Source organism: Xiphophorus hellerii, chromosome 1 (genome assembly GCF_003331165.1).
Source record: "Xiphophorus hellerii strain 12219 chromosome 1, Xiphophorus_hellerii-4.1, whole genome shotgun sequence".
Taxonomy (NCBI): Eukaryota; Metazoa; Chordata; class Actinopteri; order Cyprinodontiformes; family Poeciliidae; genus Xiphophorus; species Xiphophorus hellerii.
Window position 1 is genome coordinate 22,877,313 of NC_045672.1, and position 25,749 is coordinate 22,903,061.

A 25,749-nucleotide genomic window follows, 5' to 3' on the forward strand; every position below is an offset into this window, starting at 1 on the left:
GTTGATTTCTTTGTTCGTCTAATGAAGTTTGTTCACACTTAGTCCATACAATTTTGACTTAAGTTCATATTGACAGAAATGAGACTAATACTGGTTAAACAATGGAACGACATCCCACAGCAATGTGTGACTAGAATAGAAAGGTAGAGCCAGTTTATTATGGATTTTTTTTTTTTTTTACTTTATATCATGTTGTACTGTTATTCCCTCATCAAAATCATATCTGTACTGTTGCTTTGATTCTGAGGAATTCTTGAAACTCTGCTATTAACATTAGCTCCTTCTTAGAGCTGCGGTCTCCAGCCAAGCCTCTTCCCACTCAGCTCCTCCAGACTAGCGGCAGCAGCAATTAGCAAACACCTGTTGGAACTGCGAGTCTTCAGAGCTCATTATACCATCAACTTCTCAGTGCAACGCTGGTAAGAACGATAGTAAATGGCATAATGGAGAAACATTTTTGTAATTTTGTGCTGAAGGTGGAGTGTTGGAAAGAGAGGAGGCTTCATAAAGAGACATAGATCCAATTTTAAGTTTCTTTTAAGACATGTTCGATATTCACAGCATTTTTTAACAACTGAAGGAAACATAGTTGTGCTGTAAAATGGCGCTATGTGTCTGGAAAATACAAAATCCACCCCACTCTTTTAATAAATTAATTGTAGGTCTTGTTATATCAATCATCCTGTACAGAAAATATCCAAAAAATGAGACAATGGCAGAAAAAGCTGTTATGCATTTTTCCTGCAAAAGCAGTCAATAAGTAACTGCTTATTATCAACTTACGTCACATAAGTAATATATATTTTCTGCTAAATACGTATTAAATCAGGTGAGTTGTTTGATTCATTTAGTGAACATGTATTTTTATGACTCTCTCTATCAAAGGGTTCAACAGTTCCGTGTTATGGTTTCAGTGGGGTGGGGGTTTCCTTTGTGCGCGTGCTGCGGAGGCAGGGTGGAGCTGAGGGCGGGATGCTCCGACAGGAACAGACGCACCGCCTGTCGATTGGACCAGAAGCGGAGAGAAGGAAAGCGCCGTGAGAGTCCGCCGGAGCTTAAAGACTTTGCGTGGGATTTTTGTTTTTATTTTCCTCCAGGACGGGAGGTTTGGAGGCACCTGTCCGCTTGAGCCGCATTTCCCTACAAACTCCGAGCGAGGCTGAAGCATGGACGCGGTTTTACCCTCATTGTTACCATTAATATTATAGGAGGTTTGTGCGACCGCTGCGCGTAAAGTTATCCTTCCTTTCTCTCGTCTCGCTGCTTAGTTTTGGGTTTTCCACCGAGCTTTATGAGTTCGCCGCTGTTTCTGGGTCAGCTGCTCGGGGTCCCGCTAGAAATAATGCCCCCCACCATGGAGAAGGACACAACTTACACCAAGATCTTCGTCGGCGGGCTGCCCTACCACACCAGCGACGCCTCACTTCGGAAATATTTCGAGACTTTCGGGGACATCGACGAGGCGGTGGTGATCACGGACAAGCAGACGGGGAAATCCAGAGGATACGGCTTTGTGAGTTGATATCTGTTTTCAGCCGATATAAAAAAAAAAATGACGCAGATTGACTTTGCTGACTGCAAACTGATTTCTTAAATAGTGTCTCAGCTCCTGTCAGGGCCTCCTCCACATACACACACACACACACACGCATACACTGCCACTTTGTTTAAGCAACAACCGCATGCAGCGTGTCAGATGCTGGCGGTCACATGCTGGCGGCGTGAGGAGCAGGTTATTTCTTGAAAGTGTGTCATTAATTATCCCCGTCCTCCTAAACTACAAATGAGCTGCAAAAACACTCCGCTTTGTAAAAGCAGCTGCAGCTGTTGGCAGATGTCTCTGCTGGGGGAGAGGAGGGAGTCTTCAGTCTCAGAGGTGTGACATGTCGGTTGGCTGTGCGAGATAAGGCTGATGTAGTTTCATTATGACTTCCTCCTCCTCCTCCTCCACACCATCTCTCTCTTTCTGCCAGATTTGGGTGTTTGTGAGTTTCTGAAAGTGATAAAAAAAAAATGAGAAGGAGTTGTGGGTATTGCGCTTCCTCTCGGTTGGGCTGATCATTTGTCTCTTAAAGAAAGAGTATTGTGTGAAATTGACTTTTTTTTTTTTTAGCTTTATATCATGCTGAAATGTTATTCCCTCATCAAACATACTTGGAGTGTTGCTTTTATTTGTTCATGAATGCTTGAGAAAACCTTGAATCTCCTGGAGGGTTCAGCTCCTCCAGAATAGCGGCAGCAGCAGTTTGCAAACACCTGTTATAGAAACTACTTAGTGCAAAAATGTTGTCAAAGGCTTAATGGGGGAACATTGGTGGAAAGAGCAGGGGCTTCTTAAAGAGACAGAGACCCAATTTCAAGTCAAATTTCTTTGAAGTCATGTTTGATATATAAAGCATTTTTAAAACAACTGAAGGAAGCATAATTACTTGATTGTGCTGTAAAATGATAGCATGTGTCAGAAAATTACATAATACTGCTTATCTAATGATTTAATGCGATTATACTGGAATCACTTTTTACCAGTCGGCAGTTTTGCATCATAGGGTTGAATTGGGATGTTTGTCTTTGAATCTCATGCTGACTTTATGACTGGATTGCAGTAAAATTAGAAAAATTGATTTACGAAAATTGCAAAGTCAAATTTCTTTTAAGTCATGTTTGAAATATATAGGCTTTTTATAACAACTGAAGGTATCATAATTACTTGATTGTGCTGTAAAATGGAAAACACATAATACTGCCCCTTTAAAATGATCTGCAAAACCAAATGCTGGTATGTTTTTCGTTTCACTGCCCCACTTCGTGGTGGTAGAGCCATCTGCAGCTGTGGTTTACCTTGTATATGAAGAGTAGCAGCTCTGTGGATGTTTGTTAACCTTCATCGGCTCGCCCAGCTTCCATCTGTTCCCTCCTCAGCTCGCTCCCTCAAGGTAAATTTCTGTATCTCATCCTCCTACCCACCACAGATCAGCCCATGCCGGACCCGATGCCTGGCATAAAAATGCAGATTCCTCCTCTCATCAGGCAGACAGGGGGTCCTGTTTCGCTTTTACACAAAAACAAAAAGAGAGAGGAAGAGAGACTGAATGATTTTCTGAACAGATAGGAGTCTAGTGGTTGTAAAACGTTTTCTGTTGGTTGCAACCACAACTTCAGAGTCAACACAGGAATTTACCAACTGATGCAAATGATTCAAACACTTTCACTTTCAATAAAAATCTTAAAGGTGCGGCATGTATGTGTATTCAGGTCATGCTTTATAAAAGCACCTTTAATGCAAGTTCAGCTCCAAGTCTTTTACAGATATTTTTGCCCATCTTTCTTTGCCAAATTCCTCAATCTCAGTCATATTAGATTGAAACTGTCTGTGATCATCATTAGGAAGTTTTGCCACATATTCTCATTAGTATGGACATACAGTACTATCTCATTGATATTCTTTGATCTAAACCAGGGATGTCCAATTGTTTTGCACTGTGAACGAAAATAACCAAACTGAAAGCACTCGGTTGGGGCGTCTTTTGCTACAATGAAAATGCAAAATAGTTTTATCGTCAATCTTTGTTTTTTATGATTTAAACATGCAATATTTTCATGAAACAAAGTAGGAAAGAATCATTTATTGCAGCTTATTTAATTAACGACAGGAGTGAAGGTTTCTAACTTTTTGTTTTATATTGTTTTGGTCTTGAAAATGTTTTTTTGTCTAATCTCAGCAACAAAAATGAAAACATTTTCCACTTCGATAATATTAAAATTGAAAGTAAAAAACATGGTTATTAAAAGAAATAAGACTTTCCCAACATTTTCCATGTATAGAAAGCTTTTATCTGCAAAAGCTCCATTTTCAGTGATTTAAACTGCACATCAATTTATGCCAAGGGCCACAAATGGCCCCCCAACCTCATATTGGAAACCCCTGATATAAACCATTCTGCTGCAGCTTTGTATGTTTAAAGTTGTCCTACTGAAACATGAACTTCTACCCCTGTTTTAATTACAGGATACAGGCTTTTTTCTATTTGTAGCTTCAGTAATCTTCCTTTTAAGTCTGACCAGCTCCAGTGCATGCTGCTGCCACCACCGTGCTTCACCATAGGGGTGGTGTGTCAGGGTGTTAGTTCTCCACACTGCATTTTTAATTTACGCCAATGAAATCTGTCTTGGCCAAACTTTAAATGCTAATCAAACTTTAGCCAAACTTTTAAACATGAATCCTTAAACTTGTCCCACAGCAGTGGCTGTTTTCTTGCCAGTCGTATATAAAAGTAAAAGTTTTGGTTTTATCAGATTCTCCTAATTGCAGCTCCTCCAGACTTACCAAGGATCTTGTTGCTACTTCTCTGAATAATCTTTGCCCAATCTGTCTGCCTGATGATTGATCTGTGATATATTTAAAGTTCAGGTAATTTTTTATTGTAGCTCAGAAGTTTTATAACCCTATTCTGCTTTGAACTTCTCTACTACGTTATCTCTGACCTTTCTAGTGTGTTTCTTATTCCTGGTGCTGTTTATTTATTTATGTTCTCTTCCACAGTGTTTCCCAAAATTGAGATTGAGAATAAATAAGTGTGGAGTCTTAAGATCATCTTCAGAAATGAAACGAAATAATAAAAATCATGTCGTCTTTTATGTTGATGGTGTAAATAGAAACTAGCAAAATAGTGGCTTCTGAAACTGTTTGTGTTGTCATTGTACCTTATGTAGTGACTCAGTTGTAATTCTGGTATACTTTACTAATAATTGAGGTTAAGAAAGTCTTCCAGCGTCACTTTTTGGGTCGGAAACTGAAAAATGTGAGAACCACTGATCTAATAAGGTCTAATAAGACCCTCACAGATCATCTGTTTTGATGCTCATTGGATGTTGCATCAGATCTTTTTTAGGGGAATCAGAGTAAAGGGGGCTGACTACAAAGGCATGCTACATTTTTTAGCTTTCTTTCTCTTACAACAGATGTTGAAAACCAGATACCCCATCCAATCTAAATTTATGAATGTTCACCACCTTGTGTTGATTTATCACTGGGGTCTGCAACCTGCTGTGGCTCACCTAATGTGTTTAAAAACAGCTCTAATAACACCATATTCAAATTTTAGCAGTTTTTTATGTAATAATTGCATTCAATTTCCACTATGTTAACATTAAAAGTATGAGGGAGTTGTACTGTGTCAATTTTTTGTCATTAGTTTGAAAATTTGTCACACACACAACATAAGGACACTTATTTTCCTCTTTTTGGCAAGAAATTTTATGTTTTTCTTAATTTAAAAATTTAAAAAAAACTTTTTATAATAACACATTTATATCAGTAGATATTCTTTCAAAAATCATAAGATGTGTTTGGTCAAAAGGTCATGTAACATTTATGGCTGTAGTGAGGCTTATTGAGCTCTTTGGCGTCTTAATGCTGCAGACCCCTGGTCAAATAAAATCCAAAGGAAATTCATTGAAGTAAATGTATTTGCAGTAAGGTCACAGGCCCCCTTTTGTCTTCAGCGCGTGGCTTTAGAGAGTTTTCTGAACAGATATTGATCAGCATCATTGTTTGCAGGTGACCATGGTGGACAGGGCAGCAGCAGAGCGGGCGTGCAAAGACCCGAACCCCATCATCGACGGCAGGAAGGCCAACGTGAACCTGGCGTACCTTGGAGCAAAGCCTCGCAGCTCACAAACAAGTACGATTACAGCTGAACACGCCTTATTTCATCTGCTGGTACAAATATATAACAAGTGTAAAAGTTTTTTATACAATGATGATCATTTAAAAAACAGACAACACCCTAATAAAAGCAGGACCGATTCTTTCCTCTTCATGACAGAAGTGTATTGGTAAATTTCAGCTTGTTTAAATGAGCATGTTGTATATATTTGATCAAGTTAGTTTTTTTAATTCCTGCTGATTGATAAATATTTAGGATACATTGGCAAGGATAGGAGATTTAAGCTGATTAATATGAATATTAATCTTCATAATTTCTCTATATAAAGGGTTCACAATATCATAGAAATAATATTCTTATTTTCTTTATGATTTAACACACAAAAAAACATAACATTAGTTTTAAAATTGATTTTTGCCTCCATATCAATCTGAGAATTTAGAGTTTTGCACCTGTTTTTCTCTGGCATTAGATTGTAACATCCTTTATGCATTAAAATCCCTCACTGTGCCTTTTATGCCATTACATATTATCATAATTATTAGCTTCTCTTTGCTTTTGAATACCAAACCTTCTGTACAAGAGTGGTGGTAGTTTCACTTATCTGCATGATTTTAAAAAAAAAGGGAAAATACAGTTATTTTCTGTCGGATGCTGATATTTGCAGAAAATTATCTGCAAATAATATAAAGATAATATATAAAAAAATCACATAGTTCTCGACCTAAAGATAAAGAAAAGTAACACATTTAACTGGCATCTTCTGTTTTTGTGATGGAATAATTTGAAGTAAATATTCAATGACAAAAACTACTGAAAACCTGCGTTTGTTGTTATGTCTATAATTAAAAAACCTTAGTTGGTTCTTTATCATTTTTAGGGAAAGGTTTTAAGAGTCACTGTGGAAGATCCAAAGAGCCACTTGTGTTTCCGGACCCTCAGGTTGCAGAGTCCGACTGTAGAGGCTGAAATGATGGGAAGATTCTTCTTTTCAAAATAACTAAAGCTTGGTCAGATTGGATGGAGATAGTATGTGAAGATCGGTTTTCCAGTCTTACCACAGATGCTCAGTTGGATTCACGTCTGCACTTTGAATGAGTCATTCTGATATCGTAATGTGCTTTGATCCAAACTCTCCTATTGTCGCTCCGGCTTTGTGTTTGGATTTGTTGTTCTGCTGGAACGTGAACCTCCGCCTCAGCCTGAGGTCTTTTGCAGCTTCTAACAATTTTCTTCCTTCCAGTATTGTCGAATATTTTTCTCAATGCACCTTCTTAACACATCACTTGATCAAATATTTGGCTTTTCTGGATTTTTTTCCATAGTTCAGAGTGATGTCAACCCGTCCAGAGCCGCCGTCTTGTTTGACAAGCTTGTTTTATTCATTTGGAGTTTGAATTAATGACAGAATATAAGGGTCAGGCTAAGATTTATTTATTTTAATTAGAAGAATAAGGTCATAATATTACAATAATACAGTTGTAATATTAGAAGAAGAAAGTAGTAATTTTATGAGAACTCCAACACAAAAAAGGAATGTGGAGCATCTTGTAAAGTTATTCATTGATATAAGTTTTTAGTGCTTTGCACTTGTAATTTTATGAGAACTCTAACACAAAAAAGGAATGTTGAGCATCTTGTAAAGTTATTCATTGATGTAAGTTTTTAGTGCTTTTGCAGAAATACTTAATCTTTTAACACATAAAATTATTAACAGAAACGATTTTGCAAACTGTATCTGTTTCCAAGAAAGAATTGCATGAACTGAGCTGTTTACTCTAAATCCTGCTACCTTTATCAAAGCTTTTTACCTCACTAAAACGAATTTTTTGTTCTAATTTTGAGACATTTTTCAGGTATAATTGCATCTTTATTGTGCTAATATTATGACTTTATTGTTGTAAATAAATAAAAAGTCTCATAGCCTGGCCCTAGCACATTGCTGTACAATTCACAGAAGGGACGATTGAGATAAAAGCCACTTTTTCAAAGTATTTTCTGTCATTTGTAGTTTCTTTCTTAGAAAAGAAAGCGAGAGGGGAAAAAATTGATTAAAATTGGAATTTGAATCTGTTAAGAAAAAGTCATATGTTTAATTTTCAAGCCATATCCCCCATCCCTATTAGAATCTGTGCATGTTTAGGTTAGGTGGATAAAACATGGTAAACCACAGGTATGCTTGCCACTCAGCTGAATATATCAGCCCTTCTCCACCCTTACATTTGGTCTTTGCGTTAGCTTTCCTGATGCCATTTTTTTTTCTTCTCAGAGATATCTGCCACCGCACATGCTGCATGCTTTCCCTCTGAGGTCTGACCTTGAGAACCTCTTTCCTTCGGCTTGAAAACAGCCACGCGTAGGTGTGATTGACAAACAGTGGCGCCAACAACAACTGACTGTGTTGCCTTTATTCTGGAGCCCAGCACTGCGACGCAACTCCCCGAGCATGCAGCTGAAGGGAGATGGCAGCGCTTGGTATTTTGTTATTGTGTTTCAGGGAGGCAGACAATGCCTAGAGAAAGAGGGGATGGGACCGTTATGGGGAAGAAATAACAGCATGTCTGTCTCGTCTTTGTCCTCCCAAAGAACGAAAACGTGCGCGTAAATATATGTTTGAACAAAAGAAATGGTGAAGTCACACAAGCATGGTAAAGAAAAACATATTAACGGAGGAATGAAGAAAACAAGTTGCAGAGGAGGAGCAGAGGAGGAGGACAACTTTCTCCTTTCTTACTCATCCCCCAATTGATTCCTGATGAAGTCTAGAGGCAACAAGGTCACAGATGTTTGTCAGAGAATGTTGTGCAACTCCATTTGTGTGACAGTAAATGTTGAGGGTGTAACAGTCTGTGATACCATTATAAGCATGCTAATATCTGAGCGAAACAACAGAAACACTTCAAGGAAGAAAAGCAGCTCTCACTCTGGATGTCTGTGCTACCAGAAGCTATAAAACATCCCCTCTGTCTTTCTCTTTGTCTTCCTGTGCAGCTCTTTCAGCTGGAGTTCACCAAGTCCTTCCTACGTGGGCTCAGAGGCAATACGGGTAAGACACAGAACAATCAATAAGGCTGTTTCCACCTCACTCTCTCTCTCTCTAATTTGTGACATTTGGATCCCTGCATCCTGCTGTGACTTGGGTTTTGGTTACTGTGGCCCTGCAGTGCTGGAGAAAAAAAACACTCAAAATAAATGATGTCTGTATAAACTCTAAATCGCCTATAGAGGACTGTGTCTATAAATATACTCTTGAACTGGATGCATCCTCTGTCTGCTTCTCTTTCTGGTCCATTAAATGCGTGAGAAGCTCAATTCTGAATTTCACACACACATTAGCTGAGCTTCACTGAAGCTGAGAGGAATTTAGTTAAACTCCCTCCTCTTTTTCTCATCGTACACACACTCCTCTTCACTCGATGCGCACTGTTATTGATATTAAAACTTGTCTTCTGAGGCAGAAAGAGACAGAAAAGATGCTTAGACACGGATAGCCTTAAAATATCTTTATTCAACAGAAGTATCATCATACTGTTGGCAATAATAAGGAAAACATTAAGCTACATACAGTATGTTACCATGCTAATCTTTACTGTGGCTTTTGTTTTTGAAAATAAAGTACAGATTTGGTATATAAAACAATCATTAGTCGTAGTTTTGTAGATGTGCTAGCACTGGATGATATGGTTGAAAAACATATCACAATATAAGGGTTTCATATCAGTCGATATCAATAATTATTGATTGGTTTTTTATTTGAAATATTTGAAATGCTGCCAAACTGGAGACATGGCCTTTCCTCTTTTAGCCACTTTCCAGCTATTCTTCTCATTTTCTGCTTTCACTTCACTTTGTTGTTTTTGTTTTTAAGCAGTTATTAAACTGCTGCTGCACAAGTTATTCAACAGGTTGTTGCTAGGTAACCAAACAACGATTGCGTTAGCTGTTGCTAAGTAACCAGAGATTGAGTGAGTTAATTGATTCCACCAACTTAGCTTAGATGTTTTCCTGTATTTTCATTGTTTGGGAGTTACAAAAGGAGGTGCTACTCTTGATTTATGCCATAATAAAAACAGAAGTAATCGTATTAAGATGTGAATTTCATAAAGGGTGCTGCTGTCATCTAATTAATGAAAATATATTTCACTTAAAATAAATTTGGATGGATTTAGATGGAGGATCATTTGAAATTTGTTGAAATTCAGGTGTAAAAGACACAAACAGATGAAAAGAATATGAAACAGGAGACTTTGCAGCAAGGGCAAATTTACTACTTAACATGGTGTACGTGTTCTCTCGATAATAACAGTTTTGTTTTAATGCCAAACATTATTGCTCAAAACAAGGGTTGGTTTCATCACACCAGAAAGCATTCTCCAATCAGACTTTAGGGATATTCAACCATTGGACCTGGATGTTTAAGATTTTAGATTTCTCTTACGGACTGAATTCTTCTTCAGTGTTGCTGTCAGCCTATTGGTTCCTTCCCTGACCAGTTTCAAGCTCGTCTTTTGAATCGTTTTAATGAAATTTCCAGTTTTTTATAACTTTTTAGTCATCCGACACTCTCTAATCACTGATTACTTTGTGTCATGGTTCATAAATAATACCGTTGAACTTTTTGTGCTTTTCTCTGGACTAATACCTTTGTACAGATGGCATCCATCAGGTCATTTGTAATCATTAACATACTCAGGCTTGATTGTCATTTAACTGCACATTTAAAAAGTACATGTCATGTTGCAAGGCTCTAATAATATTAAATAAATACATAAAATAATAAATAAAAAGCATGACAAATAGCTAAAATAAACAATAATAAGTATAAATGTAAGTGTCCGATATTTTCAGGAGCCATCGCAGCTGCGTCCAAACAGTCGTCGCCATGGCAACAGAACCGTTATAACAGTCATTGTTTTCGATCAGATTCAATGTATGAAGTAATCTTAGTTCAGGATGCATTTTGATTCTTATTAACTGTTTTCATAGGGTTAGTTATTCTTTAGTTAATAAAGAAAGATGCTTTTGATACCTGAATCTTCTAGTTTTCAGTTATTTGAAAAAATATCTCCCCTTTCCGACTTCCCACAGGCCGACGTGCTGCAGCTACAAAAAAGCCCATTAAAAACCAAAACTGTTGCGAGTGCTATTAATATTGCAGCCCTCAATTTGTGAATGAGGGATGAGGGAGTTTAAGCTGACCCAGATGGGCCTATGAATGAGTGATGAGATGAGGTGTGATAGAAAATCTTCCAGAACGAGGGCAGACATTTGAAACACAGCGGGGGGTTTTGGTCTTTTAATCTCTGCTTCCAGGAAGACTCGCGGTTTGACACCTCACAGATGGAAACAAAGCAGGCAACAAACATCACCTGGTACGCTAAAACTAACAGACACACCCGTGAGGCGAACGCAGACAAGACACAGAAAAACCCCCAGTTCAAGCTTTTGGAATCTTTTCCTATGGTGTCTAAATAATTGATCAAATACTTGGATTTGCTTTTAACTTTTTAAAAAAATGAAGTTAAGCACAAGTTTTTCTATGTTGAAATAAAGTGAACGTTTTGCTTTTAACATTAATCTTTAAAGCTAATATTTATTATTAATTAGTCTTGGATTTTTATTTTTGATTTAACTGAAAACATCTACTAAAGCTACAAGACAACTTTGTGTTTTATTTCTCTAACAGCTGGACAATTATGATAAAAACTTTACTGAATAAGCAGATAAACATTTCTACTGCATGAAAGGAAGTTTTTAAAGAACGCTCTGAAGATACTACTTCCACAGAGTGTGCACCCATGGGCGTCAGATTATGTTGTATTATTTGGAAGCTCTTTTGGAAAAATGCATTGATGAAGCTACAAGGTTGAATGGGTGACAAGCAGAGAAGCAGAAGTATAATTTTGGACTATCGTTCAGGTGCTTGTGTGTGCTTCAATGTATCTGACATCTTAACTGTTATGAAGGACGGCGGGGAAATGATGAATGAGAAAATAAGTTTTGAAATGATCAGCTAGCGTTAACGAGAGAGGCAATGGTCTGTCTGTGAGATTAGTAACTAGAAGTGGTTTGTTCATTGCTAAAACTATTTTTTATGTAGTGTTCTCATGAAAAAAAAACATTACTTTTGTGCTTTTTTGATAGAATTAAAGTACTGAGCTACTGAATGTAGTTTATTTAATCTCTTGAGGGTCTTCTAGGGTTGTTGTGCCAAAAACAGATCACAAGCTTAGAGGAGGCATCACTCTTGCTGTGGCAGCTCTTAAAATGGATAATCACCAACCATGCCACATCAGACTGGCTACATAACTGTCTGCTACACCACATGGGATGTTTATGTTAATTTGTGTTTATTTTAGCTTAGTTTTTAATGGCATGATTGGTTGTATGTCATTTTTAAAGCTTTCATTGTTGTAGTTCTGTCATTTTACTAAACGTTTGTTAATTGAAAGTGCTTTATAAATAAAGTCGGGTTAGATTGGATTGCATGGTCTTTCTTTCTCAGCTGAGGTTTCTCACCTATGAGTCACTAAGGTCTCCAAGCGATGAACACAGAATGTGAAACCTTTTGGTGTATATTTTATTTAATCAAAACACTGTCAGCAAAGAAAAACTATCTGTGGTTTGGCATCTAGGCCTTAAGTTTAAAGTGAAACATAATTATGTAAAGTAAATGTCTAGAGATGTGAAGTTGCTGTAGCTTTGGAGTTACGTTGTTGGTCAGAACTGGAGCAAACTTTTTAACAGCTAACCTGAAATAAAGGTACAGTTTTTGTTGTACATGGTCATTCAGGTAGAGTAGTCTCACCACAAAAAGCTTTTAAATCCCGCTGCAGTGTGCTGGTTTGATAAGTCTCTAATCACTCTTCATTTACATATTTCTAGATTTCAGACCTAGAAGTGAATATAATTAAGAGCTGCAAGCCTGAACACAGTTAAAAAAAAGTAAAGTTGTGAGCAGGGTGGTGTTTATTTTGACATTATTACGTAATCAAATGTTATTATGTTCATTATTATAGATCTATTGTTTGTTTGTTTTTCTTGACTGAATCCAAAGTGAAAAACTGATCTTAATACAGATGTCACTGCTTGCATTCTGCCAGGAAAGCATCACTGATTCAATCAGATCTGAGATCATTTCAGGAAAATATTTCTGATTCTAGTCCTGATGTACTATTCTTTCATCAGCTTAAGGATGATGTGGCTCAAATCAAAGATGTAAAACAAGAGAATTTGTTAATTTCTTTTCTAATTGATTGCTTAGCCTCATGTATTAGGTAATAAATTCTATATTTTTCTTGTTGCTGATCTTATCATTTATTTTTATTTGATTTGAGGTGAGCAGATTGTCTTCATGCAGCCCAGCAGGATAACTACTTTTCTTTTTCTCAGCTTCTGTAAAGTTTATCAGTGTTGAGAAAGTGAGCAGAATCCCCCTTTAATCAGGTAACAGTTTTAATATTTGCATGTTTTCTTTCATTCTAAAACACAAATCTCTGAAATAGACGTCGAACAATCAGTTTGTGTTTCACTGCAGTTTATTTATCTGTTGTGAAACAAGAAGTGAGACCAGAGCTTGAGACATTGGTAACCTCAAGAGGTCTTGGTGCTGCACAGCTGCATGAGGTATTGTGCTTTAAGAAAACAAACAAACAATAATTTGTCAATTTAGATTTAATACTGTCACTTCAAATGTTGTGTTATAAATGTAGGAAGTCAAGGATTATTTTAGAGCTAAACCGATGGAAAGAGATATGAGCGAATGTTGATGTTTTAAATTTAATTAAGTAGATTTCAACTTTCACTTTGAATTCATGTTTAAATATGGTACCAAAGAATCCTAAAACTTGTGACATAATAAATAAATAAATAAATATTTTTTTTGTCCTGCATGTGCAAAGGACACATCTGTCTCTGCTCGGATGTTTTTGCTCTGAGGCCGTGTGTGTCTTTGACATGATCAGTATGACTGCAGTCAGTTCGCAGCTTTTGTTGGCAACATATTGGGGGTTTTTATGAGAGGCAAAAGTAAAAAACAGAGCTAAAGGTTCAAGCTAAGCAGTGCTGACAACAAAGAACGAAACAGCTTTATTGCCAGAATCATCCAGTTGACTTACACTATTTTTAATCTCTGCCTTTAGAGTATAAACTTCTGTAATATCTGCTTTTCATTTTGGACAAAAGTAGCGATATTGGACGTTTTTACAGTATTCCACCAGATTCACCCATTTTATAGACTTATTCTTTTGTATGTTTACATTTTTTATACAAAGAGGTGTAGATGATTAATTGTAGGACAGTACAAGGGTTAGGAAATGAGCGGGGAAATCATTTGTTTTCTGTATTTGACCTGTTAATTACACATAAAAATGACAAACAGGCTTTGGCTGGTCCATTGGTGCATTTTTACTAAAAATGTAACCCGGCTGTCACCAGGCTGTCATGATAACAAATTTTGTCCCAAAAGTTAGTGCAATAAACGATAATATTGTTTTGAGAGCATTTTCAAGCAATATGATGGCTTAATAATGCAAGAACATGTTCACAGAAATCAATAAACTTTAAATTCTGATGAACATTCAACACTGGAACCTGAAGACATTTCAAATATCCAAAATAAATAAAGAAATAAAAACAACTTATGAAGCCTCTGTAAACAAAATTGACCTTTAAAAAAAGGGCTAGTTGGCACCAAAACTGAAGACTTTTGACATCTGAAAAAAGTACAAAAATGATAAATCATGCAAATAGAAATTATTGAATTTGTTTTAATTTATCACACAACTAATTGATGTATTGCTTATTGTGAGAGGCCTAGCTGTTACAACAAACAAAATATAATTTTCAAGAGAAATCAAAGAATTTAATCTGATTATTTAGGATACAAAAATATCTGGAGGTTCATAAGCTAATCAGATTTATTTCCATAAATTTCACAATAGACATAAACTCTATTTAAATGTGTCAGCAGGAATTTGGTTGCTTTCACCCCTTTTCTTCCACCAGTCTGCTCAGACAAACACTCAGAGTATAAACAGCAAATATCAAAGATAAACAAGGCACAGCTCTGTTTGCTGCCTCTGCGTATTTGCTCAAAGTTTTAAGAAGACAGGGTACGCCTCGCCGCCAAATGTGCTTCTGAGATACAACTGAATCTGGGTGGTTCCAGTTTAAAGGAGCGACTGGAGGGAGGGTGCGTCTGTCGCCTGTGGTCGCCCGCTCGTCTGCCTGCAGAGACAAGGTTAACGCATTTCCTTAGCAGAAAGGAAGTTGCTTTTTTTTCCCCAACAGGTTTTTTATGTTTCTATTTCTTGAGAGAAACTAAGAGAGGAAGGAGATGGATGTGTGGTGAGACATGTTTAAGATGGTGTGGGAGCAGCTGGGGGAGGATTTCCTGTTGAAGCAGAGGAACTGAGTGGGGTGACAGAGTCGTAGCACACACCTGTGGCCGAGGGTCTTCAGTACAGCTCCAGAGCTGGTGATGGACACAATGCTGGAGCTCATTTTATATATTCATACCAAAACCCCAGTGCTTATATTTCCTCTTATTTTTTACAGTCACACCCTGATTGTTCTCTCTTTTCCTTTCACCTATTTCTCTTCATCTAAAGTTATCATTTTCTCTTTGTTCAGGGCTTTGCGATAGATGGCAAACCCTCCGGTGGATTTTTTTTCCCCTCAGCTAGGGACCTAATTAGAGGAGGCCCTTCTGTTGGATGAAAAAATACAAAGTCTGAGAAAAAAAATCTGAAAGCAAAACACAGCTGAAAGCTTTTCAAAATGCTGCTGTTGTCGTTCAGCTTTGAGCTTTTGTTCCTGTGAAGTGTGTGTCAAAGTGCTACATTCAGCTGCCACCTCTTTTTTTTCTATTTTCCTGTCAGAGCAATGAATGTATGCGAACAGTGTTGAAGATATACGTAGAGGCAAGTTTCTGTCAAGTATTTCAGGCTAACTTAAGGATTTTGTATATATCATGCGCCTTCAGGCAGATAAGGAACGGGGGAGAGAAAAGCGAAGGGGAACTAGAGAGTTTACAGATAAGCACAGGGCCGGCACAAACCTTTTTGGGGCCCTAAGCAGATTTTCATTTGATGGGCCCCCATGCCAACAGGCCGGCTCATAATTCCTCGGCTACTCTAAGTGTGTAAAATACCTACTGCAATTAGTAAGTATGTTAATTTGATATATTGTTTTAAATATTTGAAAGTAACATCAGCAGAAAAACACTTAATTTAAATCAAATCAAATCAACCTATGTATAATACCTTATATTTTATTTGTGTACCTATACTACACAAATATTTATTATATAGTTATAAAAAATAGATCAAAATTGTCATGTGTAATTACATTTATTTTGTAATACCTATACGAACTAAATGTAAGTTTTAGTTTTACAACTATAAAATAGTTTGTATTATATATACGCATATATACATCTATATGTATATATTCACGTATATACATACATATATTTGTATGTATACTGGTATATCCTGATGTTACTTTCAAGTAGTTAAAATAATACATTTTATTATTAATTTCTCATAATGTCGCGTTTTGCTCTTGTGGGCCCCCTGGTGGCCCTTGAGGGCCCTAAGCAGCCGCACAACTCGCACATGTCTTGGACTGGCTCTGATGACCAGCGTTTAAAAAAAGCTATACTGATGCAAAACGGAGTTAAAGTTGGTTAAAAACGAACTTTTTGGCTTGGGTTGTTGTGCAGATCCATATTTTTTTCCAGCTCTGGATGCTCTGCAGTGCGTTTATTCGTCAAAGCTAAAGCTCACAGCTCCACTGCACTTGAAGAAGTCTTTTCAGTTTCAGGCCCTTGAAGACATATGATAGACCAGTCGATAGTTTTTGTCTGACATTAGTATAAAGCCCAGCCCTTTGGGCAGAGCAGCTGAATGGAAATCAACAGCTTGCAGGCAGATTTATATAAAGTGAAGGTCTGTGAGACATTTTTCCGATTCCATCCAAATATTGAGTTGCTTGTGTCATTACTAGAATAACTGATGTACTTGAAGCAGAGAGGGGAACGCTCTCTGAGGAGATGGAGCTGGTAATCATCGCTGCTTCGAGGTTTTAACCTATTATAGATGACCACTGAGGAAACTTCATCCACATTTAAAAGAAAAACACATTGAACATCATGTATTGGTTTGGACCAGGCATGAAAAATAAAATTAACACGCTCAGCTCAGATAGTTTTTACTGCGGCAGTGTGTCTCTGCCTATTTTAACATCATTGAGCTTTAATAACTCTTATATATGTGGTATTTATATAAGAGTTGTATAAGTACTCTTATATAACTCTTTATTAGATATTAGATAGAACAGCCAATTAGATGGCTGTTAGAACAATTAGATAGAACAGATAAAAAATAAATGTTCTTTTTTTACTTAGATAAACAAATCCTTATCTTAACTCTGAGATTTCCCAGAGATGACGAGCATTTAAAAATGCAACTTGTTCTAAACATGCATAAGTTAAAATTTCTAAAGGTTTAAACAGAAAAAACTTTGCCTTCCTATTACCTGCTGGAAATGCTGCTCTCTCCTTTTTTTCCACAGAACGGATAAACTGCAGACCTGTCTCAACATTTCACCGAATACTGATTACTTTTACGTTGCTTCTTAAATCAATGTGATATATCTAACAAAGAGATCTGAAACCTGCAGCTCCAGAGCTTGAAGCTCAATATTTGGATTGAATTTCATAAAGAATGACACTGAAAGTACTACTAGTATGCGTTTTTTCTTGCAATTAAGTTGGCAATCTATGTACTTTTTATTTTATACATTATTTTCCGTCCTACAGAAAGAAATTGCAACATTTCACGTTTATCTTTGTTTTAAATCCTAAAAATAGAAAGAAAATTTCCTATAACAGATATTTACATATGTATAACAGATATAGATATAACAAATATCTGAAATTCTATGTTGTCTTTTTTTGAAAAGTCATGGCATTTGCAGTTCTAAAGTTTTATTTGGCTGATCTATGAGTAAATCTGTCTCTCTATGTTGTAAAAGTTGCAGACTTCTGATTTAACCTAATTGAAATTCAACTTTCATTGAGTTCAGCCTGTTGATCTCAGCATTGATATTATGAACACACTGACTGGAAAAACATCAAATTTTGGACTTATCAGACTGCACAGATCAAACTAAAAATCAGCTAATCAAATTAGTTTTGACCAATAAAAACATGATCTCTAGTACAAATACTTTTTAAAAAAAAACACTTTCAGCTTCTTAAGATCTGGGTTTTTAGAACATACAAGAGCAATTTTGGGAGTATTGGGGTCATTACTCACTCATTTATTACGCCAACTGTGTAACATACCCTTCAGAGTGCAGTCTAAGGCGCACAGAAATCATCATGACTGAGTTGTGATATTATCCAGTAAACCCGTCAGTTGTTTTCTGCTTTCTCTGACTCACTGAAACAGGGATTGGTGATACAGACAGAAACGCCTGAACCGAGCGTCCGGCTCCGACGCCGGCCCACACTCCCTCAAGCCTCTGTGTGTTTATGAGGACAGAGGGTCATGAGTGTGCGTCTCTTCGACTGACTCACATCCCTCATGCGAGTTCTTAAAAGTGCGGCTGGCTCAAGGCGTGAGAGATACCGTCGCCGATCCTTCACCTCAGACGCAACCCTGACCTTCGTAGGGAAAAAGGCAGAGAGGAATAAGCGGATGTTTTCACGTTTATTCTCTGTAGTCATTGTTTGCTGTCTCTTTCATCCTATGCCTGGTTGGAGTGCGGACGGTGAGGGGGAGTGCTTTCTAGTGGAAGGTGGCTGTGAGGGAGTAAAGCCCACAGAGGGGAGGGAGATGGGAGTCAGCGGAGGTTATTCTGCTCTCATGAGTCTGTTAGTGAGCGTACACCCATGCAGCTGCGCCAATTAGTCCTGCCATGCTTGAACCCCCACTCATTCACCACACACACACACACACACACACACACACCTCCTTCTAAGCTACTAAACTAACGACACACAACCTGAGACATGTGCATTACCGTCTTGCCTGTTCGCTCTCCCTGAACGTGATGAGTCTGAGCGTGCTTACATCTTCAGTGTGTGTGTGCGTGTATGCGTGTGTGCTTGACAGTCTGCAGTGATGTCAGGCCCGGGAAGGAGCGAGGCGAGTCAAGGCGAGGCACAGCTCCCTCCCTACGATAACGCTGTCACATCGGATCAGTCAGGCCGAAGCACAGGCGGGCGGGCGGGCGGCCGCGGCAATGACACTGCACTTCTGCTCCGGGTGACGGGATTCAGAGAGGACAAGGAAGAGCTTTGTTTTGACTTCACATGTAGCTGGATGCCATTAGCTTGCAGCTTCTTAGGTCTGAACTGCTCAATATGTCCAATGTAACGGCACGGTTTCACTATTTTATTCAAATTAAGTGTGTTTATCTTTGAACATTTTCAAGTATTAAACACAAAGTCGGATAATTAAAGAGTATTTAACAAAGTATTTAATTAACTATTATGAAATCCTAATAGAGAGGCACACACAAGGGTTTCACTAACCAATACTGATTTTAGGTCGGATTAGTGGATTACAATTTGGACTAATTTTATATATTATACTAAAAACTATAACACAAACACCTGAGTACAAACACAAAAGCTTACAAAGGATGTTTAGTCTCATTTTTAGTGCAATTATCTTAGTACAATCTGAAAAAGGCAAAACTAAATTACAAGTAACTTTCTTTGTAGATCTGGAAGCTTGTAAGGCTTCTAGATCAGTCAGTACTATTTCCACTGACAGATTATTTCAAGACATTTTTCTAATGTTATAAGTGAAATAATCTGTTTTTTCAACATTAAGAAGGTATTGACTTAAAACAAGCTCCTATCTTGCTAAAAAGTTACTTTTAAGTTAATTTTGTCTTATTTTGTCTCTGGAAAAAACTACGAGTCCACGGCACCAAACCCCATTAAAAACTTCCTGGTTATTCCAGCAAATATTGATTTCTGACCTCTTCCTGAGTTAAAACATTAGTATTGTTGTTTCTAAATGAATATGATTGCTTTCTTTGCATTGTTTGAAATCTGAAAGCACTGCATCTTCTTTGTTATTTTGACCGTTTCTCATTGTCTACAAATAAATACTTCTTTATTTTTCTTGGAATTTCAGAGACATGTTAGTAGTTCGTAGATTAAAAGAGGAATGTTCAATTTACTCAAACATATACCTATAAAAAGCAAAATCAATAAATAAACGGATCATTTTAAGTGGTCTCTTAATGTTTTCCAGAGCTGGATTTGCACTAAAAACCAGACAAAAATTCTTGGTAAGATTTTGTATTTTTGCTGTTTTTGTTCTCAACTGTTTGTGTTATAGTTTTTAGTATAATATATGATATCTGTCCAAATTGTAATCCACAGATCCAACCTAAAATTAGTATCCGTTGGTTAAACCTTTACATCAATACTTTTTTAAAGTACCAGCTCCAATTGCAGATTATTTCACTTCGGAAAAATGTCTTGTTCCTGCTAGTGGAACAGTACTTTTTAAAATCAATATTAAAGGAATTATTTCTTTTACTTTTAAAAAGTTCCCATATCCTGCTGAAAAGTTACTTGTAAGTTAGTTTGGTCTTATTTCAAGTGTGTAAAGATATCTGCACTACAAACTAAAAATACATGGTAAAACTGTGAGTTTTTGCTGTGAATTTATTCATCTCTTTGCAGATTTAGCTATAAAGTAAAATTTTAGTTCGACCAACATGTCTCTTCTGACCTGAAGTAATATTTTTATTTTGGAGTGACTCAGCTAAAGTCTATAAAGATTAGGGTGATGGCAAAGATTTTTACCCAACTTCAAGAACCAAGAATTTTGTCATATATATAAATATAGCTAATATATAGCTAAAAAAAAAAACAGGTTCAGAATTATTTAAATCTAACTTCAAAGTGGAAAAGCTTTGCATTATATCGTCTTTCATGTCATTGTGGAGGAATTGTTTTCTTGCTCTTTATACAAAATTGCTTCATTGCTTGCATGACCCAACTTGGGCCGGGCTTTAGCTGTCACAAAGATGATCTATATTTTATTTATTTTCCCTTTGAGAATGATAAAGTATTTTGAACTGAGCTGAATCTCACTTTTGACTATAAAACACTTCAGAATAGCTCATTATCATCTCAAATCTGGAACATTCGAAGCTCCTGAGGCTACAAAACAAACTCAATTTATCGCCCTTCTTTCACTGCACTCGACACTTGGAAATAGGTGTTTTTTGAGAGGAAAGAGGCTTTTGTCTTGAACCAAACATGTACTGCTTTGTAGTTTTATTTTGGGTTTTTTTATAATTGAACTGTCAGTCACATTATTATTTATCATACTAATTCATACCTGTAGCATCTGACATGAATCTCTTTGGGGTTATTATTTCGCACTTTCTAACGCTTTGTTGGCTATCGTTTCACCTGTTTTCCACTTGTAAATGTTTTTTCTCATAGTAGAATAAGGGATCTCAAATGACTAAACTATTATACCCAATATTCAAGTGGTATTCAACTGCTCCTTTAAGGTCATTGTTAATGTTTTTTTTACTGTAAACTATCACACTAACTTCAGGAATATCTTTAAGCCCCAAATAAGAGGGCTAATACGCCATCTTGTCTTTTCCCAGAAACAGAAAACAAACATTGAAGAAAAAATGTCTTCTGCTGTGTTTAGAAACAAATATTGAACTTTACACATCTTTTTAACTTGATCGCACACAGACCAACATGATATCGGACTCTTCTTACGCATAGAATGACTTTACCTTTGGTCTTGTATTTGATTGTTTTGCCTCACTTACATTAGCAAAATTAAACACATTTTCTTTTAGTTGGTTTTTGACTGGACCCAGCAGGGTCAGAGGGGTTAAAAGTGGAGTTATTTTTGTTTGAATTACTTTACGGGCTTCATGAGAGTGATGACAGGCGCATTCTGGTGTGCGTCTGTGTGTTGTGAACACAGCAGAGTAGGTGAGAACGGGCCGAGACGCTGTGTTTGTTGTGAAAGCACACTTGATCGCTGCTCTGACTGTGTTTATGGGTAAGCACCTTTCACCTGCTCCCATTCAATGACAAACTTACAGTCACGATAACCGGAACGTCTCCAGGCGTGAAAAGGGAAACGCAAGGGTTGAGAACAGCCTCGCTCTGCTGTTAGCATTTTAACACCGCAGTGTAACCTAATTCTTCTGACATGATTGCTGTTGCTTTTGCCAGATGTAACTGAGGCAGTCTAGGTTAAGTGGGCAGCCTCAGGCAAGGGCATGAGTGAATACAGGAGGACAGTAGAGAGCTTTTTCTCTCATTGTTGAGTGTTGATGTTCTCATAAAGAGCAGCTACTGCTGCATTTTCTGTCTCTGAGTGCACATGGTTCAGAAACTAGAATACATTCAGTTCAGAAATGTATGAAATCATGTCTAAATGTTTAATTTGGATTAAAGTAGGATTTGTTTTACGTTTTTTCAGTCAGCGTGCTAATTAAATTTAAACTCAGGGGAGAATATCTATTTTAAACCAAATGATGAGAACCGCAAGTAAGGGAGGTGGAAAACGCCTGTAACGAGATCATTGCTTTAGATATAATGAAAAGGACTTTCCATACAGTATGTAGCAACGTTTATAAATATATAGAACCCAACTGGGTCCAAATATCAATCAAATAGTTGTATTAATTTTACTACAATCCAGTCATATAGTTAGATTCAATTACAATGTAGTTATTGTTTAATTCCAGTTGGAAAAAAGTAATTTATTTAGTGATTCCAAGATAATAGCATTGAATCATTAACTGTGAAGTAATTCTGCAACCTGAGTGTTGTGAAGAGACAGTTTTTAATTGAGATAACTAAACCCAGAAGTACTAAACCAGAAGCATTTTTAGTTGGTGCATGAAGATGACGCACCAATTGTTTAGAAATAAAACACAAAAAGACGGCGGAAGGAATGCCTTACAGAGGAAAGACAAATAAAAAGAAAACATTACTGGCTCTGGCCATGAAGGAGAAAAACAAAGAAGCGCTGAGTCACTTTCTATGGAAAGAAGAACAAGAAAAGTAGAGATTACAGAAAGAGAAATAAATACTTCCAGAAGAACAAATCGAACGTTTTAACATTTAGGTCAAATTGTTTACAAAATGCCAATTCACAAACATATTTGGAAGAATCATATTAACATCCACTTATCTCTTAAAGAAGATTGTAATGTCTGTCACATTTCTGTGTACATAAACAGTTAGGGCTTTTGTCTTTTTGACCTGCATTGTTCTTTTTAGGATTAAAAATTCTTATTTTAGAACAAAAATGGCAGCAAATCCGACCTAATTCCTGGTATACAAATTCAAAAATACTTTATTGACAACAAAACAAAACCCTTTTATTGATTCAAAAGGGAAATTAAGCATTGCAACTCATTAATTCAAAGTCTTCAAAGAGTTATGATACACTGGAAAAAAATAAAAAACATCTCCAATTTAAGGTAAAATACCAGTTGCTGTGGTTGCCAGAATTTTGCCACATTTATACAATAAATACGGTAAAATTTTACCTTACTTATTCAGTAATATTCTGGTGGTATTTAATGTAAATTAGAAATGTGTTTTTTTATTTTAAAATGTAGGTTTTAATGGCTTTTGGGAGGAAAGATATCTTATTTTACAGTAAATATACATTAATGTACCAATATATTTTTAGTTTTTGTTACTTAAAAGAGGTTATGGGGGTTTTTTTTGCTTATTTTGTTGTCAATTTTTTTCAGTCATCTATCATTCTGCAGAAGAACCGTTTGACTTTTGTCAGTAAATAATATAAAACAGACGGTAATCATCATCCTCAGAGCCTTCCTCGTTCATCCCCCAGCTCTAACCTGATCCTCTGTTCCTGCAGGTTCACCCAGCAGTACGTCTACCCCCAGGCGTTCCTCCAGCCCAGCCTGCTGCTGCAGTCCCACCTGAGCCCCACCGCCACAGCCCTCACCTCCCCTTACCTGGAGTACAGCTCTGCCTACAGCCCCTACGCCCCGTCGGGACTGGAGCAGTACCCCTTCGTCCCCTCGCCGTCGCCCTCAACAGGCTACCTCAGCTACAGCTTCTCCCCGGGTACGCCGACGCCCGCGCTCACCGCTCCTCCCACCCCTCCAGCGGCCATCCATCCTCCCCTGGCCGCGCTCACCGCCGTGTCCGCCACGCCACCGGCCTTCCTCCATTACCCCCTCCACCAGCCCGACCGGATGCAGTGAGCAGACCTGAGCAGCCAATCAAAACACTGCTGCTGATTGGAGGCTGGACCGGGTTTATAAAAAGGGCTTTTTGAGAGAACTCTCTTTCCTCGGTGTAACAGATAATGATCATCCTGCGTTGTCGTCAGCACACACTGTGAATGTTTTTCCAGAACCGGCAGGACTCTGTTGTGATCTTTTAGATGCTTCTTCTGGGCAGGAGGGAACGTAAAGTAAAGACAAAGAGAAATCCGTCTTTCTGCCATGTTGCTGCAGCTGCATTTTCTCCAAAGGTACTGCACTGAATTCTGGACTTCAGCCAATCCGAGAGCCAGGTTCTCTCTGAAACACGGGGCCTGTTCCCTCTGCTTCAAGGTTACCTTTCTATCTGAGAGGACGATTTCTCTCTGCACCCAACTTATCATTTTTATTACTCTCTCCTTTCAGCGAGGAACAAAAAAAAAGTTTATTGTAATCCCTCTTTGTTCCTCTTATCTACTGCTAGGAGGTTGTAACATGAGCATCTTCACAGAATATGCAATTAGGATTACTAAGGATGAGTAAGAACAAGGTAGGCAACACTGGCATTTCGTTTTTGTTGTTTTTCTATTCCTAGAGCATTACGCAGAGCACAACTCTGTCAGGATTTAAACACAACATTCATAAGATCTTTTTTTTTTACTTCTTTTGTCTTCTGGACACATTTTTTGTTTCTTTCATTTTAGTGCCCTCCACAGCTATTAGCAGCTCTAGTAAAAAAAATGAAGAAGCTCAAGAACAATTAAGTTGAAAAAAATCCCACATTCAGAAAAAATTATTATGTCAGACTTACTGTGACCTTTAAGTACAACTGTAATATATATTTTTTTTGTATTTTAACATTGGGTTTTAAGTTGATCTGTGTCTTTTTTTAGTCATATTCTACACCTTGTGTGTTAAATATGACACAAGAAAGGAACTAATATATCTTAGCCACTCTCCAAACAGGTCAGGTAAATAGCTTTAAGAATTTAAATAAGCAAAAACTAAATTATTAATATGTAAAAATGCACCAATGTTAAGCATGGTGGAGGATGTATGATGCTGGGGGTCTGTTTATCTCATAAAAGTCCAGGGAACTTTGTTATAAGCATGAGATCATAAGCTCTTTAAAATGCTGGGATGTTTTAAATAAAAAATCTGGTTTACTCCCCCAGAAAACTGGAAGAGCTGAAAATGTTTTTGGTCTAACGTCTAGTGCAAATATCTTAGTCAACTTGAAATAAGACAAAACTAATTTACAAGTAACTTTTTAGCAAGATATAGGAGCTTGTTTTAGGTCAATAATTCCTTAATATTGATGAAAAAGTACTTGTTCCATTGACAGATTATTTCATGTTTGATATGGGAAAATGTCATAAGTGAAATAATCTGCAATGGAAATGGAACTTTTTCATCAATATTAAGGAATTATTATCTTAAAACAAGCTCCCATATCTAGGTGAAAATGACTTGGAAATGAGTTTAGTCTTATTTCAAGTGTACTAAGATATTTACACTAGAAACTAGACCAAATAGAGTTGGTAAGACTTTGTGTTTTTGCAGTTGAGTATCATTTAGTAATTAATTACACTGCAAAAACAGAAATTATTTTTTGTCTGGTTTCTAGTGAAGATATCTTATTACACTTCAAATAAACCAAGACTAATTTACAAGCAACTTTTCAGCTAGAAAAGGAGCTTTTGTCAATAATTCCTTAATATTAAATTTAAAAATTTAATATGAGTGAAATAATCTGCCAGTGAAACAAGACATTTTTTCCACCTTAAGTGAAAATGTCCACTGATGGATTATTTCA

The 25,749-nt window shown here is 37.0% G+C and overlaps 1 protein-coding gene across 1 annotated transcript; it reads left to right on the plus strand.

Annotated features, from left to right (window-relative positions):
- Window positions 1–984: 984 nt before the first annotated feature.
- Window positions 985–25,114, plus strand: rbm38 (RNA binding motif protein 38). Its single transcript, XM_032569693.1, has 4 exons — window positions 985–1,513; window positions 5,558–5,681; window positions 8,658–8,712; window positions 23,582–25,114. Exons 1-4 carry the CDS (start codon window positions 1,292–1,294, stop codon window positions 23,931–23,933), a joined length of 753 nt encoding a protein of 250 aa, XP_032425584.1. The 5' UTR covers window positions 985–1,291; the 3' UTR covers window positions 23,934–25,114.
- Window positions 25,115–25,749: the final 635 nt, after the last annotated feature.

Bases quoted from the DNA above. Each gene is read 5' to 3' on its own strand.
- rbm38 (XM_032569693.1), top strand. From the start codon at position 1,292: ATGAGTTCGCCGCTGTTTCTGGGTCAGCTGCTCGGGGTCCCGCTAGAA. The intron at 5,682-8,657 runs GTACGATTACAG...CTTCCTGTGCAG, and splicing joins GCCTCGCAGCTCACAAACAA to CTCTTTCAGCTGGAGTTCAC. The intron at 8,713-23,581 runs GTAAGACACAGA...CTGTTCCTGCAG, and splicing joins TGGGCTCAGAGGCAATACGG to GTTCACCCAGCAGTACGTCT.